This window comes from Erithacus rubecula (genome assembly GCF_903797595.1).
Source record: "Erithacus rubecula genome assembly, chromosome: 2".
Classification (NCBI taxonomy): domain Eukaryota; kingdom Metazoa; phylum Chordata; class Aves; order Passeriformes; family Muscicapidae; genus Erithacus; species Erithacus rubecula.
In genome coordinates this window covers 31,509,967-31,524,751 of record NC_136685.1, presented here as the reverse complement: position 1 = coordinate 31,524,751, position 14,785 = coordinate 31,509,967, and the positions used below count along the sequence as shown (strand labels likewise).

At 39.2% G+C, this 14,785-nt stretch overlaps 1 protein-coding gene across 1 annotated transcript in view; it reads right to left on the bottom strand.

The window, feature by feature from the left end:
* The window catches only part of BCKDHB (branched chain keto acid dehydrogenase E1 subunit beta), a 105,794-nt gene extending 99,030 nt beyond the window's left edge, over window positions 1–6,764 (bottom strand). Inside the window, exons 1-3 of the mRNA XM_079297974.1 lie at window positions 6,585–6,764; window positions 4,126–4,203; window positions 1,547–1,615 (exon numbers count right to left, since the gene is read on the bottom strand). Of these exons, the coding sequence (XP_079154100.1) occupies window positions 1,547–1,615; window positions 4,126–4,203; window positions 6,585–6,717 (280 nt within the window). The 5' untranslated portion in view covers window positions 6,718–6,764. The remainder of the gene's footprint in view (window positions 1–1,546; window positions 1,616–4,125; window positions 4,204–6,584) is intronic.
* Between the last annotated feature and the right edge of the window lie 8,021 nt (window positions 6,765–14,785).

The following is a 14,785-nucleotide window of genomic DNA, read 5'->3' as shown; positions in this document are numbered from 1 at the left end:
AAATGTAGAAAAGCAGCAAAAAGCTCTTCATATTTTTCCTTCTCTTCTACCTGACACACTTTTTCTCTAGCAAGTATGATCTTTGCAATGGTCTGAATGAATATGAAGAGATTGCTTCCTACCTTGTTAATCTGATCTCACCAGTACTATAAATACTTACCCATTTTACTTTATGATCACCTGAAACAAGAGCACTTCTTAGTTTTTCCTCATAAAATCTACCCTCTTATTCACCCTGAAGAGGTCAGTATGCTTTTTGAGCAAATGGCAATACTAGTTTCATTAGCCCTTGTTCAATGTTCATATAAGTATTTCCCCAATTCTCATGCCCTCTCAAGCTGTAATGGAGTTCCTTCCAAATATTCTCAAAGTCATATCATAGCTTCCTGAAAAATCTCATTTAAAATCTTTGTTATTACACCCATGAAATAAACCTGACTCTAGCTAGGCTGCTGATGTGCTGTGACTGCTGGTTATCATACTGATTAGCACAGTGTAACCAGTCCTTTGCACTCCCCCAACAGACCCCCTGTGCTCTTCAGGGCAGTCAGGGCTGTCTCAGAATCTTTGAAACTGGCACGTTGGAATACACTACCAACAAAATGCTATTTCAAAGATTAAATAATCTCTTTCCTTCATTCCAATGTTAATATGACTGCCTTACATTAAAAAAAAAAAAAATCAAATGACCCTCAAAGCACCACCCTAACAATATAATAACAAATAAAAATATAAAATTTGTCCCTTCTTTTAAACTGGAGATGTTCACTACAACCCAAGAAGACTGCTTATGCAACTCTCTGCTCCTGTTTATTATTTCCCAAACAACATCTTCTGTTGCCTATGTTTCCAGCAACTCGTTGCTGTCTCAGAGGCCTGGTTTTCATATGGAGTCTAGTACATACAGTCAACATATCACACCAGTTACAGAACTGTAACTCAGTCTCAACAAGCAGCACTAAAGATCATGACTAGCAGTAGTTCTATCCAAATTATTTGAACATTAACATGTGAACTAGAGAGCAAGAGAACATCCACACAATAATTGAAGCAGAGAAGCAAGACAACAAAATATGGCTGTGTTTCTGAAACTTCTTAGAAGTATAGTCTTTGTCCTCTCCCTGTTTTGGTTTACTCAAAAATAGATGGATCTTTGTTCTCCAAGATGGCTGTAACACATCTTTATTATCATTAAATAAATTCAATCACTTGTTGCAAAAGGTCCAAGTTATCTCTGTGCCTTGAAGAAAGTAAGCTGCTGAAACTTAATATGTTATAACCTCTTGTCTGTAATAGCCCAGTGGGGGAGCAGTGATTGCAGCAGGGGAGTAGCAATTGCCAAATTAAAAGCTGTATCATGTTACTGTCTCCACAACCAGCTTCCAAGACCTGAAAATGCTACACACCAATTAGCCTGCCATACATGAAACATTGATTTTATGGTTTTTTAGCATTCCAGTAACAGTACTTCTCACAGCAAAATGGGTAAAAAAAAGGAGCAGAGCTGTTAATATGAAACTGATGTCAGATTTATAAACTAACTTACCATACTTGTCTCGCAAGCCAACTGTACATCTGAAGACTCCACCAAAGGCCACGTCCTCACCAAATACAACTGAAAGTAAGAACAGTAGGGGAGGCTAACATTACTCCAATATATCTTTATTTTAAACTATGATGCTTCAAAGGTTTTTATATGAGACACTAATAATAGTAATTCCTAACATTTCATTTCCCTTCAAGATTGATCTAGATCTAAGAATTTGTCATGCACAACCTGACTACAATAAATTAAGAGCCAAGGTTAATGAGGAATCATAACAAAACAGCTTCTCAAAACAGAATTCATGAAACTGATTCTCTTAGGTTTTCATTAGCTATCTATTTTTTTTAAATATTCTATAACAACACAGTATCTAAAACTAAATTAGTAAAATTCCAAAAAGCAATTACATTTAGTCTCTAAAAAGTCACTGAAATTAAGCCTTCTGCATCAACTGGTAACTATTTGCATTCGTCATCCACAGGTTTCAATAAACATAGTGTTTTGAAAACCATCAAATTGGAGGGGCTTTTTTTCAAAATATCAATCCAACATGAAATGTCAAGCCTTCTCCAAACGTACTTGCCAGACCCCTGAAGAGTGACTTCAAAGGAACTCCTCCACAGAAAGATGACTATTTAATCACAAGGACAGTTCTCAATATTTAACACTACAATTCTTGTATCCAATAAAATTTTAATCACTAAAAGTATTTGCCTTTAAAACTTAGCTTCGTATCAACTAATCTGCTGGGGTCTTTTTCTTTGAATTTAGGAAATTATTATGTCTAATTTTTCTTGAAACAGTTTTGCTTTCTGAAACAAGTATTGCCCATTTCAATTTTTTATGCATGTAAGATGTGCAGCAATATCACCAATAGCTGCTTACAGGAACCAGGGTCAGTTCTGTTTATTCCCCAATTCTTCAATATTCTCCATATTCTAAATGACACAAAATTATAAGTTAACCTTTTTCCCTTTCAAATACTAATCTCAATTAAATACATTTCTGATTGGAATCACTAAAAGGGATTAGTGTACTTGTCCTAATCACATCAATGGCATCACTTAAAAATAATTTTTATAAAGATTAAAATGAATGCACTCATGGAGTCTGTGATTGAACTATGCCCCTAGTTCACTTCTCTAATTTTAACAATAATTTGGGTGGGATTTTATGAACTTAAAATCTTTCTAAGTCCTTTCTGTTAACATATGGCTCCTTACTTTTGAGCCAGCTGGCATCTACAAAAAATATTCCCATTTAATGCTGGTATCCACAAATTTGAATGGATTTACTCATTCAGTTCAGTCATTGAAATATATTTTCCTGGAAGGATTCTAGTTCTCATCCACACAAGCATGAGGATTTCCACACTTAAAAAACAATTGCTCAATTCCCATACAACTGAAAGCATGTGAAGGATATGTTTTCTATTGCAAAAAATCCTAATTAATTCAGTAAGTGCAGTGATTCTGAGAACTCATGTCTGGACTGTAGAACTCCAACATGGTCTTGCAAAGGGCTTTACAAAGACTAAGCCCTGCAAAGCTGAGGAGCAAGACTGAAACCTTAGAGCAACTGGTTCTCTAAAGGCTCAAGAGTCTAGGTTCCTGCTGGACTAACATTCTACTTGCTTTTATACGGCTAATTCTGTAGAAATGGTAATATAATCTGTTCTTAGCCCTAATTTACCCTCAGTTGTCTAAATTCAATTGAGGTGCAGCTGAGATTGAGAGGGAATGTATACAGGCATAGTACTGGACAGACAACATGGAATTTGTCCCAACAGATTAGACAATTAGTCAGACTTTAGGTTGAGCTGTGATTCAAGAAGTGCCAAAAAGGGCTACTAACATACTAAAAAAGAAAGCCCAAAATTACACAAGATGATACAGCCTTTACAGCTGTGTTCATGGCATGAAGCATCTCTTTCAGATACCATCATCATGCCTTTGTTAGAATAACAGAAGCAAAAGACCTCCTGTTATGTATAAGAATTGAAAGTGGAGTCAATAGTTTTGTGCAATAGTTTAGGATAGGCCTTTTAGATCCTGATATAATGAAGTAGCATCTCCAAGTTACGGAGTATCCAGACCACAAAAGCCTGAAAAATTTTACACTGCCTATGCACAACAATGAACAGAAATCAGTAAAGCTATAAATAAATTTTGGAGGGCAGGGAAGAAAGCAGAATATACAGAGTGAAGAATATATGGTCTCTAAAAAAATATACCATTTTTAGGGAACAGAAAGTTTAAGAAATGTAAAAGTAATGTACTAGTGGGACTCAAGCTGCCCTTGAGGACAGTTCTCATCAGTAATACTTTAGACATGATAAATAATGTATCTTCTGTCCTCACTTTCAAGTGAAATACACAGAGCTAAAACAGAAGATGCAACTGTATCTTAGACCATATACTCCATTAGTAATGTTAATGCAACACATTTTTAAAATTTGAGATCAAAGTGTAGAAATAACTTACTAGAAAACTTTTAAAGACTGTGAGAAATACATTTATATTGTACATAGATAGGCAAACCAAAACATAAAGTAAAACATAGTAACAAGTATAAGGTACCTGCAGTTGGATCTTTAGCTAAAGCATTGTCCAAGGCACTTGTTATGGATTGGAAGAGATTCATCTTCTGAGTTTGCCCTGCATGAAAAAGTGATCATTCCACAATTTAATTTGGTTCAAAACACAAAGTACATTAGAAAACACTCGTGCAAACATGTCTAAAAACTTAAACATCAAAAACAAGATCCCTGTTAGGAATACTCAAGATTCATTTGCAGAACAAAATTATGGGATAGATGGGATTGAGCATTGCATACTTGGCTTTCCCAAGGACTATAATTCTACTTCCACAGTTTCTCACAAAACTATGCTCTTGCATCGAGCTAATGCAGCTTTGGAATGCTCAGTCAAACACTGGGAACAATGCCTTCCTTTTCAAAGGAAGAAATCAACATATTATCGTTTTGAGTACTGGGATCCCCTCAACTAAAGCTTACCTTATCATTCTTTAATCACATTTTCTTAAACACCAACCTTTGCCATTTAAAGACATCTATTATTATCAAAAATTTTCTAGATCACTAGCCTGTTCCTTGCACTGCAGTTAGTGTCTGAAGCATCAAATCCATACTTCAAAGAAAGAAATTTGGTGCTGAAGTAAAGCAAGCTGTTTCATTTAAACCAAGGCTACCAGAGTGCCCTTCTTCATTCCAGAACTGCAAGGAAAAACAAGGAGGCCTGAAAGCAAAGATAAACCAAAACAACAGCCTAGCCCTTACTACTGTGACCAGTTCAGATCTTCCAAGTAAATAAAATAATTCTTAAAAGAAACCAAGTAAGAAATTGCTTGGCTGCCATTTGGTAGCTTTTTAACTGGCAAAATCTCTTAAGTCATGACTAGAAGCCACCATCTAGGAGAAATAACCTACTAGCACACAGTGTGTAAAATTAAATAAATAAATCAGATGATTAGATGAAAACCCCACAAAAACATAACAGGTGTTAGAATTCAGAAAGGAGAAGCACATTTTTTTTTCCAGTAGCAACAGTACCTCTCAACAAATGTTCAACTTCCCTTTCTTCTAAATTGTTAATTAATGTATTTTTTGTTAAAGACTAGTGTCATGCCACACCTGAGCAGCTGCATTCCTACACATTTCTTTGCTTGGTAACTTCACTTGTTATACTTCACATTGCCCTTTATGGAGAGGAAAATGTAAAAAAAAAAAAAAAAAAAAAAAAAAAAGTTACGGGAACCACTCAAGTGATACAAAAGCCCTAATGAAAAAAATTTACCAATTCAAGAGAAGAAAAGCTGGGAAACAGCAGCTGGTTTTTTCCCTAGTCATCCACATTAGTACTTAGGTTATCTTTTCTACAAGATATCATCCTTTCACTATTTGATATAAATAAATGGCTATTACTTAAGCCACTGACAGAAACTCACCATAATAGTTCTAACCTGCTTCTCTTGCTTATACCACAGGCCTTTGTAGCAGCCCCACAGAGGAAAAGGGGAACTAATTGTGCCTTTTAGATCAGTAATATCAGGATCAGTATTGCCGTAATTGTATTTCACTTCCAGTTTTCCACAGAATTTCAAAGTCTACTGTAACTCACAGGGAATTAGATTTCTACTAATTAATGGCAATATTTGGCATGACACTTCAGAGCTTCTTCAAACGCTCTCAAGCAGGGACCTGCCTTAAACAAGCTTCACCACGTGGCACCTTGGATGTCTGTACATCTTTATCACCAAGAGAAACATAGAAAAAACTGTTTCTGTTGGTCATGATCAAGATGCAACAAGGTATCCAAACAAGTAACAAGTTTTCTAGAGGATAGTGAGGTTCCTGTGATAGAAACAACTGTTCTGCAGCTGGCAGGCTTTGCAGAGATGCATCTCAGAAATAAAAGTCAAACGCCATGCACGGTTCATTTCCAAGCTATCTGTGTTTACTCTCAGCCATGTGACCACGTGGATGACCTCGAACCTTTCAGCGGACAGCAGTCTTTATTCATCACAGCTTTATTCTCACACTCATGACCTAAGCATGCAATACAAAAACCAGGGTAGATGTCACGTCAGTAAGTTACTGCAAGAAGCTTTTGGTACAGGACAGGGGCCGAGGATGGCCCTGCAGCTCTGAGCACACGACGGGCCCACCTACCGCAGCCCTGGCTCTGACAGCCCAAAACACTTCACCCCCCGCTGTGGAGCGGGCCCGCGGCACCCCCGGCCTCCATCGGCCCCCAGGGGCCCTCCCACCCACAGCCCAGGATTCCTGCGGAAAACCCGGGTGGAAGTGCCGAGGACACAGCGGGGTCACGCGGCCGTGCGGATGCCTCCAGCGCCCGGGCCCGACCCGCAGCGCCGCACCGGGCTCTGCCTCCCCCCGATCCCGGACGGGGCTGCTGGCGGCCTCCCCCAAGAAGGCGGGAGCGACAGGGCGGAATCGGCGGCACAGCGAGGTTGAGGCCGGCCCGCGGGGTGGACCCGGGCCCAGCCGAGCTCTCACCGTACTCGCTGGGCGCCGGGTCCGGCTGGAAAGCGAAGTGCGCGGCGGCCCGGCGGGGCGCGCCCGGCAGCGGGGCCAGGCGGCCCCAGAGCCCGGCGGGCAGCGCCGCACGCAGCGCCCGCCCCGCCGCCATCGCCGCGATGCCGGGCCCTCCGCCGCCGGCGGGTTCTAACGAGGCGGGGTCCACTGCCGGCCTGCCATTGGCCAGCGCCGCCGCCGCACGGGCCAATCAGCGGCGGCGCCGCGGTGGGTGGAGGAGTGGGAGGGAGCGGGAGGGAGTTTTGCTGCGCGTGCGCGCGGCACGCGCCGGCCGTGTGCGCGCCCTGAGGGCGGGAGCGAGCTGAGCGGTGACAGCCGCCGGGACAGCCGGGGCTGCAATCGTGCGGATGGCCACAGGCACGGCCACAAGCCACGGCTGCAGTCAAAAGCTCGGCCACAGCCATGGCTGCAGTCAAACGCACGGCCATAGCCGTGGCTGCAGTCCTAGGCATGGCTACGGGGGCCTCGCTGCACGCTCCGTGCTGTCACAATCGCAGCTGAAACCAAAGGCTTCACCTCTCCGCTTTAACTCTTCTTCCACTGCAGGGGTTGCCGTGTCACCACCCCAGACCTGACAAATCATAGACTGGTTTGGGCTGGAAGGGCCCTTAGAGATGATGTAGCTCCTACAGCCTCGCCAGCGGCGGGGTCGCCTTTCACTAGGCAAGGCTGCCCGGGGCCCATCCAGCCGGGCCTTGAGCACTGCCGGGGATGGGGCATCCACAGCTTCTCCGGGCCACCTGTTCCAATGCTCACCATTCTTGCAGTAAAGAATTTTTTACCTAATATCCAATCTAAGCCTATACTCTTCCAGTTTGAATCCATTCCCCCTTGTCCTGTCACTACATGTGCTCGTAAACCTCTCCATCTTTCTTCTATGCTCCCTTCACAAATATCTGAAATCCTCAAGTTCTACCTCAGCAGCTGCCCCAGAAGGGCAAAAATAATAGACCTGCAGATGTTACCTGTTCCACTCTGTCTCTCAAAACCTCTCTCAGCTGCCCATCCCTGGCTCTCAGTCTATCTTATTTTAAATTAATTTTTTCCAAGGTTTTTTCTTCCAAACACTCTTGCTCATACCTTTGTTGCACTATTTTATTGAAATTATGATCTTTCATATGCACATATTTTCTTTATCAGGTTTTATAAAAACATTCTTTCTAATGTTCTCACCAAAGTGACCACCTCACATTCCTTCCATTATCCAGGTGAATCTTTTTGGTCTACTTTTGCAGCCTCCATTTCTTCCTCTGTGCACCCATCCTTGCTGCCTTGTGGTTGTCTCCAGATCAATCCTTTCCCTTTTGGCAGTGCTTCACATCTTGTCTTCATCAACCCCTTCCTTGCAGCCTCCAATGCATGTGACAAGCTTTGAGTTGTTCTTCCCTGTTTTAATATTATATGTAAGACCATCCATACTGACTAGCAATTTTACTTTGCTCCAAGAACTCTAACTCAAAACTGTGCCTCAAAGAAAAGAACCAGAAATTAGAATGATGTATAAATGGCATCACCTCTTTCAAATAAGAGGGATCATGTGTAGCCCTGTGTGGAGAGAGCCTAGTTTAAATACAGGAATATGAGATTTCATGTCTAACATAGAACATGTCTAACTGTTATGATTAGATTTTCTTTTTCTGTCTGAGTTCCAAGCCATTACTGAATATTCATATAATGACCATAGTTCCATTTTATTGAAAAATATTATGTATTTTGTTAAAAAAAAAAAATTAAGAATTCCTTGGTCATTAAGATTTGTGCAAAATAAAGTCTTAATCCTCCTGCTAACTAAGGAGACTGTCCACTTTCTCTTTAACATGCCCTTTACCCTTAGAGACTACTGACAAAGCATTCAAATTTGATTGATCATGGGATCAAACATGTTTGAACATATCCCAGTATTTCACAGGGAAACAAGGCACTATTTAAGTTTCTAAAGGTTGGTGAGAATTTTAACAAGCAATAGAAAAGCCATCTTTGCAATGAGCAAAAAGTATGGATGTCAAATGTTGAGATTGCTTCCAACTTGAATTGAAGGCAACACATAGATATTTGAAAAAGTTTAGTACCTGGTAAACATCATAGTCATCAAATAATATGTAATTATGTAATATGTATTGCTAATAGTGGAAGATATTACAAATATCCAAGTTTATTATTCAAATAATTGTTTCTTTCAGAAAGCAATGTATCTGAGTAGGAGGAATTTAGCTATATTTCACATAATTGTGGCAAAATCTGCAGAATTTAAAAATGGAGACCAATAGTATAGAAAGGAATTACTTTACACGTGAGTCTCTCATCTACTGATGTGTCAGTTGTTGGATCTGTGAATTGCTAAACTCATGCTATAAACTGTAAGATGTATTCTTCTTATGTACAGTCAGCATATGCCATGCTGTGTTATTTATAAATTGTGGTGATGACCTTGTGGGAGACACTTGTTTTCAGCATAGGCAGATAAAGGATACTCCTTTCTTAGTTCATTGACTCTTGTCTCCTACATCTGGTGCTACATGGAACTTGAAAAGAATGGTCATATGGCCCAGTATCTTACAGAGGAAATTAGAGCATTATGATAGAAGGGTGGAAAGAAAAAATACCTTCAGTAAGATGTTCACCTGATAGTCAGTCCTAAGTGAAAGAGAAAAAAGTATCTGGAGGTATGCTAACACCTAAATTGTTGTTGTCTTTGAGAACAAAAGATGGTTTGTTCACATGGCCTTGGATATTTGCATTGGTATTTAAAAAAAAAGGGCAATCAAAGAGTTTTATCCAAATGTACATTGTCTGGACAATATTTTAGTGGAGTTTAGTCCCAGCCTTTATGTCTTTCCAGCTCTGATGGGGTAATAATTATATCCATGTTGTTGCTGGTATATGTTATGGTATTCCAGCAAATTCAATTACATTTTGTAGACATTTTTCTCTTTTGGAAGTTCTTCAGTCACTTAGAGCCACTTCTGTTAAATCTGTACAGCAGACAATAAGAGCTGAAATCAGCTGCATTCCCCATCTGTGTGTATTAGTCATTTTGCACATCCTTAGTATTGTTGACAACCATTTAAAAGCTCTGGCAGGGATTACTATTATATGTGAATAATCATGCAAAGCAATTAATGAGGATCTGATGATGATTGCAGACCCTACTGACACAGACCAGATTATGCCCATCTTTATGCCAGCATCAATCAGATGTAACTCCTTTGAAGTCCATGTAGTTGCCTCTGATTGACATGGATCTAATTGTGTGCAAACTGCAATATTGGATTTAAACATAGACATATGGCTCCAAGTCTACTATTCTATTTCAAAATCTCTCAAAATTTTTACATAGTTTGCAGCTGAACCTTAAACTTGTCACATTTCCTAGTAGGTGTTACTTTATTTATATGACATTTCTGTAGATGGTGAAGCATCCAGGCAATTTCTATTGCATTTCTTTGAGCATAGTTGTTTTCTTGTTATTTCTGTCTGACATGTTATAGTGTTGCTGTAAGTTTTCTTCCCTGCTCTGTGGTTCAGGGAAGGAATTGTGTTGCATGTTTCCACCCCAACTGTTGATTAGCTGTTTCACCCCCTCTTGGAGGAGCTGCCAGTAAGCACTCTTGTCACGCTAATCCTGGGTCTTGGCACTACAGCTGTTTTCATGCTTTGTTTGCTGTCTTCTGTCTTCCTTCTACCCTAATTATTGTCTGCTTTGTTCTTCTTTTTCTGTAATGATACTTTGGAGCTGTTTTCTGCCACCCCTTTTCTCTCAGACAAATGGGAGGTTTTGCTGATTAGTGACAGTCATTTCTTTCTTGGATACGTGAAAAGGAGAAGCATTTGGCCTGACTGGTTTTATTATCAGTCCTATACAAATCAAATGTGGGAACAGAAAGGATTGTCTTACCTCTAAGAATGAGTAAGACAAACTGAACAAGACCAGAGCAGTACTGGTATGGAATAACAGGACTTAGAAATAAATGGTTTTATCTTAGCTAGCGTAAATTCCAGAAATCCTTTTGCAGTTTAGCAGAGAAATTATTACTCTACACCTAGAGAAAAAGCAGGTCAGGGCAATCTATCTGTAACCAGACAAGTTGTAGTCTGGAAGAGAGCAGAAAAAAGGGTAAGAAGCTTTAATGGCATGGTTTTGCACTCATTTTCATATAAGGTCAGAAATCATCCAGTTATTTCTGCCATATGACCCACTGGTAAAACAGTGCTTCCCACTCAGTCTAGAAAAGTAACTGTGGGTTTCATCACCAAGTTCTTTTTAATTTTTAAACACTGCACACTTTAGTTGAAGACAGTCCTATTTTAAATTACATGAGTAATTCATAACATTAAGTGAATCAAGGCTAGAAACTGCAGTCTGTCCATAGAGAACTTACTCAGATTTCTTTATATGATATTTCAGTGTTTCATAATTACAGGATGAGAATCCCACTCCTCTGTTTAATTCCATCAGTTTTAATTGCTTTGAAACCACAGAGCATATTTAACTCTATTTTCTACTGACTTAATCTAGAAATACCTGTACAGGGAAAAGATTTCTAATAGTTGACAGCTCATAATTCTAATTCCAAAAAAAAGTCATAATGAAGTCCAAAAGGAAGGGGGATCACACTTTCATCCTGGGGATAGTTAAATGTAGGAACAATTTACCTGAGAATGTGCTGGATTCTCATCACTTCCACTCTTCAAATCGCAACTAGATTTCTTTGTAGAAGATGTACTGTAGCTCAAACAAAAATCACTATCTTGATAGCAAAACTACTGGATGAAGTAATACTGAAATAATCTTATTAATACCTTGCAGTTCTAAAATACCTGTTGTTGTTCAATAATAAGTGAGAATTGCTATTTGGTTGGTCAAGAAAGTATGCCAAAAATCTTAATCAGATTCAGAAACAAGTGGAGTGATTTGTGTGTATATATATATGAATATATGTATTTGTATGTATATATGAATATGTATATGTGTATATATATATATATGAATGAATATATCTGATATTATAAGCAGTGTTGAAAAAACAAGTATACAGAGATGGCTTTAAATAATGATCATGTGATTTAAAGAAGTCACATTTGGATCCCATGAGTTTCCAACAGGTTTCCACAGTGTTCTGTCTGCTGCTGGCAGATGCTGTTCTAGACATAACCATTTACCAAGCAACACGTTCAAGAGGTTTAAATAAGTGTTTGAGGTAATGTTCACCTTGCCACAGACAGCCTTTAGCTGCTGATCAGAGTGGGAGCTGTGATGGGTTACAAAAGTAGTAAATCTCTCCCCAGAATGTTAATATAGTTTCTAAAACTAAACATACCAATGTACTCTTCCAGCCAGTGAACAAGTCCTACTGCAGCCATATCATTGTAAATTTTGCCATAGTTTTACATGTGGAGACATCCATTTCCATGCATCACCTGGCCATTTGTCAAACTAGAATCACTAGCCAGAGAAGCAGTATTGCATGTCAGTGCAGTATCCAGACCCATGTTTGGCTGCTGCCAAGCATGAGAAGATTGCAGAGAACTGTATTCAGAGTGTGAATAATCAAAGCTACCCAAAATTAGATCACACTTTAGGGATACCTGTGCTACTAATTTTCTAAGAGCCAAATCCCATACTATGCTGTCTGTTTGCCTTGGAAAAATCCCAAAACGGATTTTTTCCTTCTACCTTTGTTTGTCCTTTTAGTTTGACCATCTGTGCAGTTACAGAATGTTCTAGGTATTTTTTCTAGACTAGGTTTTAGGTATTGGTTCACATTCAGATTCTAATATTGCTTTCAGTGTGGCACTGCTGTCTGCGCCACTGCAGTCACCCACTTGCAGCTGTCTTTAAATAAAGTAGCTTGTTGTGGTATTTATTATTACTTCCCTTTTTTACCCAATCAATTTTCTTCATCCCATCAAAAAATATCTAGGTGCATGTTTTAATTTTAATATAGAGTGTATCTTTCTATATTTGCTTTTGTCTAAAGATTTTCATTACCACAGAGTACCTGAAAATTCTGTGGTGAAAAATCCCTAACTTTCATTTTTCTTTATATTTAAATAAATATATCAAAGTCTATTAGAAATAGCATAAATTGAGAATTGTCTTACTGGTTTGTAATTTTTCACATATACCATTAGGTGGCAGGGAACAATAAAGATTTACTTGATGAAATATGTATGTTGAAATACAGATCTATCAGATTGTTCTCTCCACCCTTTTTGAATCAGATTTCCTACTGTGAACTGTCAAGAGCTTTGTTTAGCTAATTGTTGAATGACTTACCAACAGGGCTCACTGCTTTCATCAAAACTGCTTCAGATTTCATTTTTGTGCAATCCTTTTGTGAAATAAGAAAAAAAAGCAAAAACAAAAAAACAAAGCATACTCATCCCACTGGGAGTTCCTTAAAAATTAAGCATCAGCACTGTTTATCTGCTTCTAACCTCTGCTTCTGGTCAGGCTATATCTGACTGCTGGAAGTAGCCCCTAGGCCAGTCTAATTCAGTAAGAATTGGTGGAAGGCAAGAAAGTTTATTAATCTTTTGAGAGCCTTGGTTGTAAGGGCTATGCTTTTGTCTGAGTGTGACTGTAAATAGGGACATTTTACATAGTGTATGTACAAAAGGATTGAAGTGACAATGGCTACAAGTTAAAAGATAGGGAATTTATACTGCTAGCAACTTTTATGTCTCTAAATCTAGCTGGCTGCTGATTTTAGAATTGCAATGGATGTCACTGGTGAGATGGTGGGTGTCAGGAATCACAGGGCAGGACTTGTCTGCTTGATAACTCACTCAATGATTGATGTATGGGAAGTTAATTGCACTACTAGGGACTCTGTAGGAGATAAGGAAATCTATGCTCAGCATTTCCCAGACATGTGGAATTAAATCTCTTGCAAGAGTAGCCCCTAAAAGATTTATTCTTGTTCCCTCAAATTCATCAAGTGCTATTGGTAGGAGTTATGCTACAGATATTGTCACACCTGCTTAACTGGAAAGACCTGAAGCAGATTTTTCCATATGTTGATGTAATAATCTAGTGCCAAATAAGTAATAATTCCAGAAAATAGTATATACCTGCAGTTTGCCATTCCTATTTGATAAACTAACACCTGAAAAGAAGCACAAGAGAGATATTTTGTTGATTTGTTATTGATTAGTCTGATACGCAGAGAAATTCAGCTCAATGCAATTTTAATGTGGCAGTGGCAGTAAAGTGAGTGACAGTGAAGAGATGGAAATCCATTATTCACAGAAAAATGTGTGGTAGCAACTCAGAGAACTCTTAACAGTGTGTCTCTTTTGTGTCAGGCAATTGCCTCTGGAGGCAATCTTTGTTCTTCCTGTTCAGCCACAGCAATGCCTGAGAACACTGACAGTAACTACACAAGCTATAACTTCACTATTTGTGAAGTCTATATGTCTGCTTGAGTTGGAATTCAATATTTTTAATCTTAGACTCTGAGTTTTAGTTATTGTGTCGTGTCCACACAGTTCAGACATAAGCAATCTTGTGGGAAACTATCTTAAACAGGAATCTTCAATAGTTAAAAATGTCAAACCCAATAATAATGATGGTACCACAAGATGAATTAAGCAACAGATTCTATTAACTTGGATTGCAGAAAATCAGATTCCTTCCAAATATAAATACTCAATGCTTGTACACATCACAGTCCCATGGCCACCATGGCTATCAGCATAAAAGGTGGGTCATCTTCAACAGCAATTTCTTTCCTTCACAAATAATAGCTACAGATTTCAGAAAGCTGCCAAGCAGGATTGAATCTAATTCAACATGCTATCAGCCTTAGCATCTGACAGCAGTATTGGTAGTCCCAATGGATCAGTCTAGCAGTCAATCTGTAGATCACCCTACCCTGTTTCTACCTTCTAACTGTGTAGATCACTGAACTCCCAGGAGAGATGCAACATAGCCCTGCAGATCATGGGAGAGGAGCTGCAATGTATTAGGAGACAGAGCTTGCACTCTGCGTGAAATCAAATAAGCAATATTTTTTCTGGTGCACTGTGAGTTGTTCAATAATCAAAAATTTTTGTCTTTGAGAGACTGACGAAAAACAGAAGTCACTAAGCAAGTGTGTTTCTCAGAGGGAATTGTGTTCAGTGGAGCTGTGCAGGCTCTCCTAAGGACAGGCTGCTGG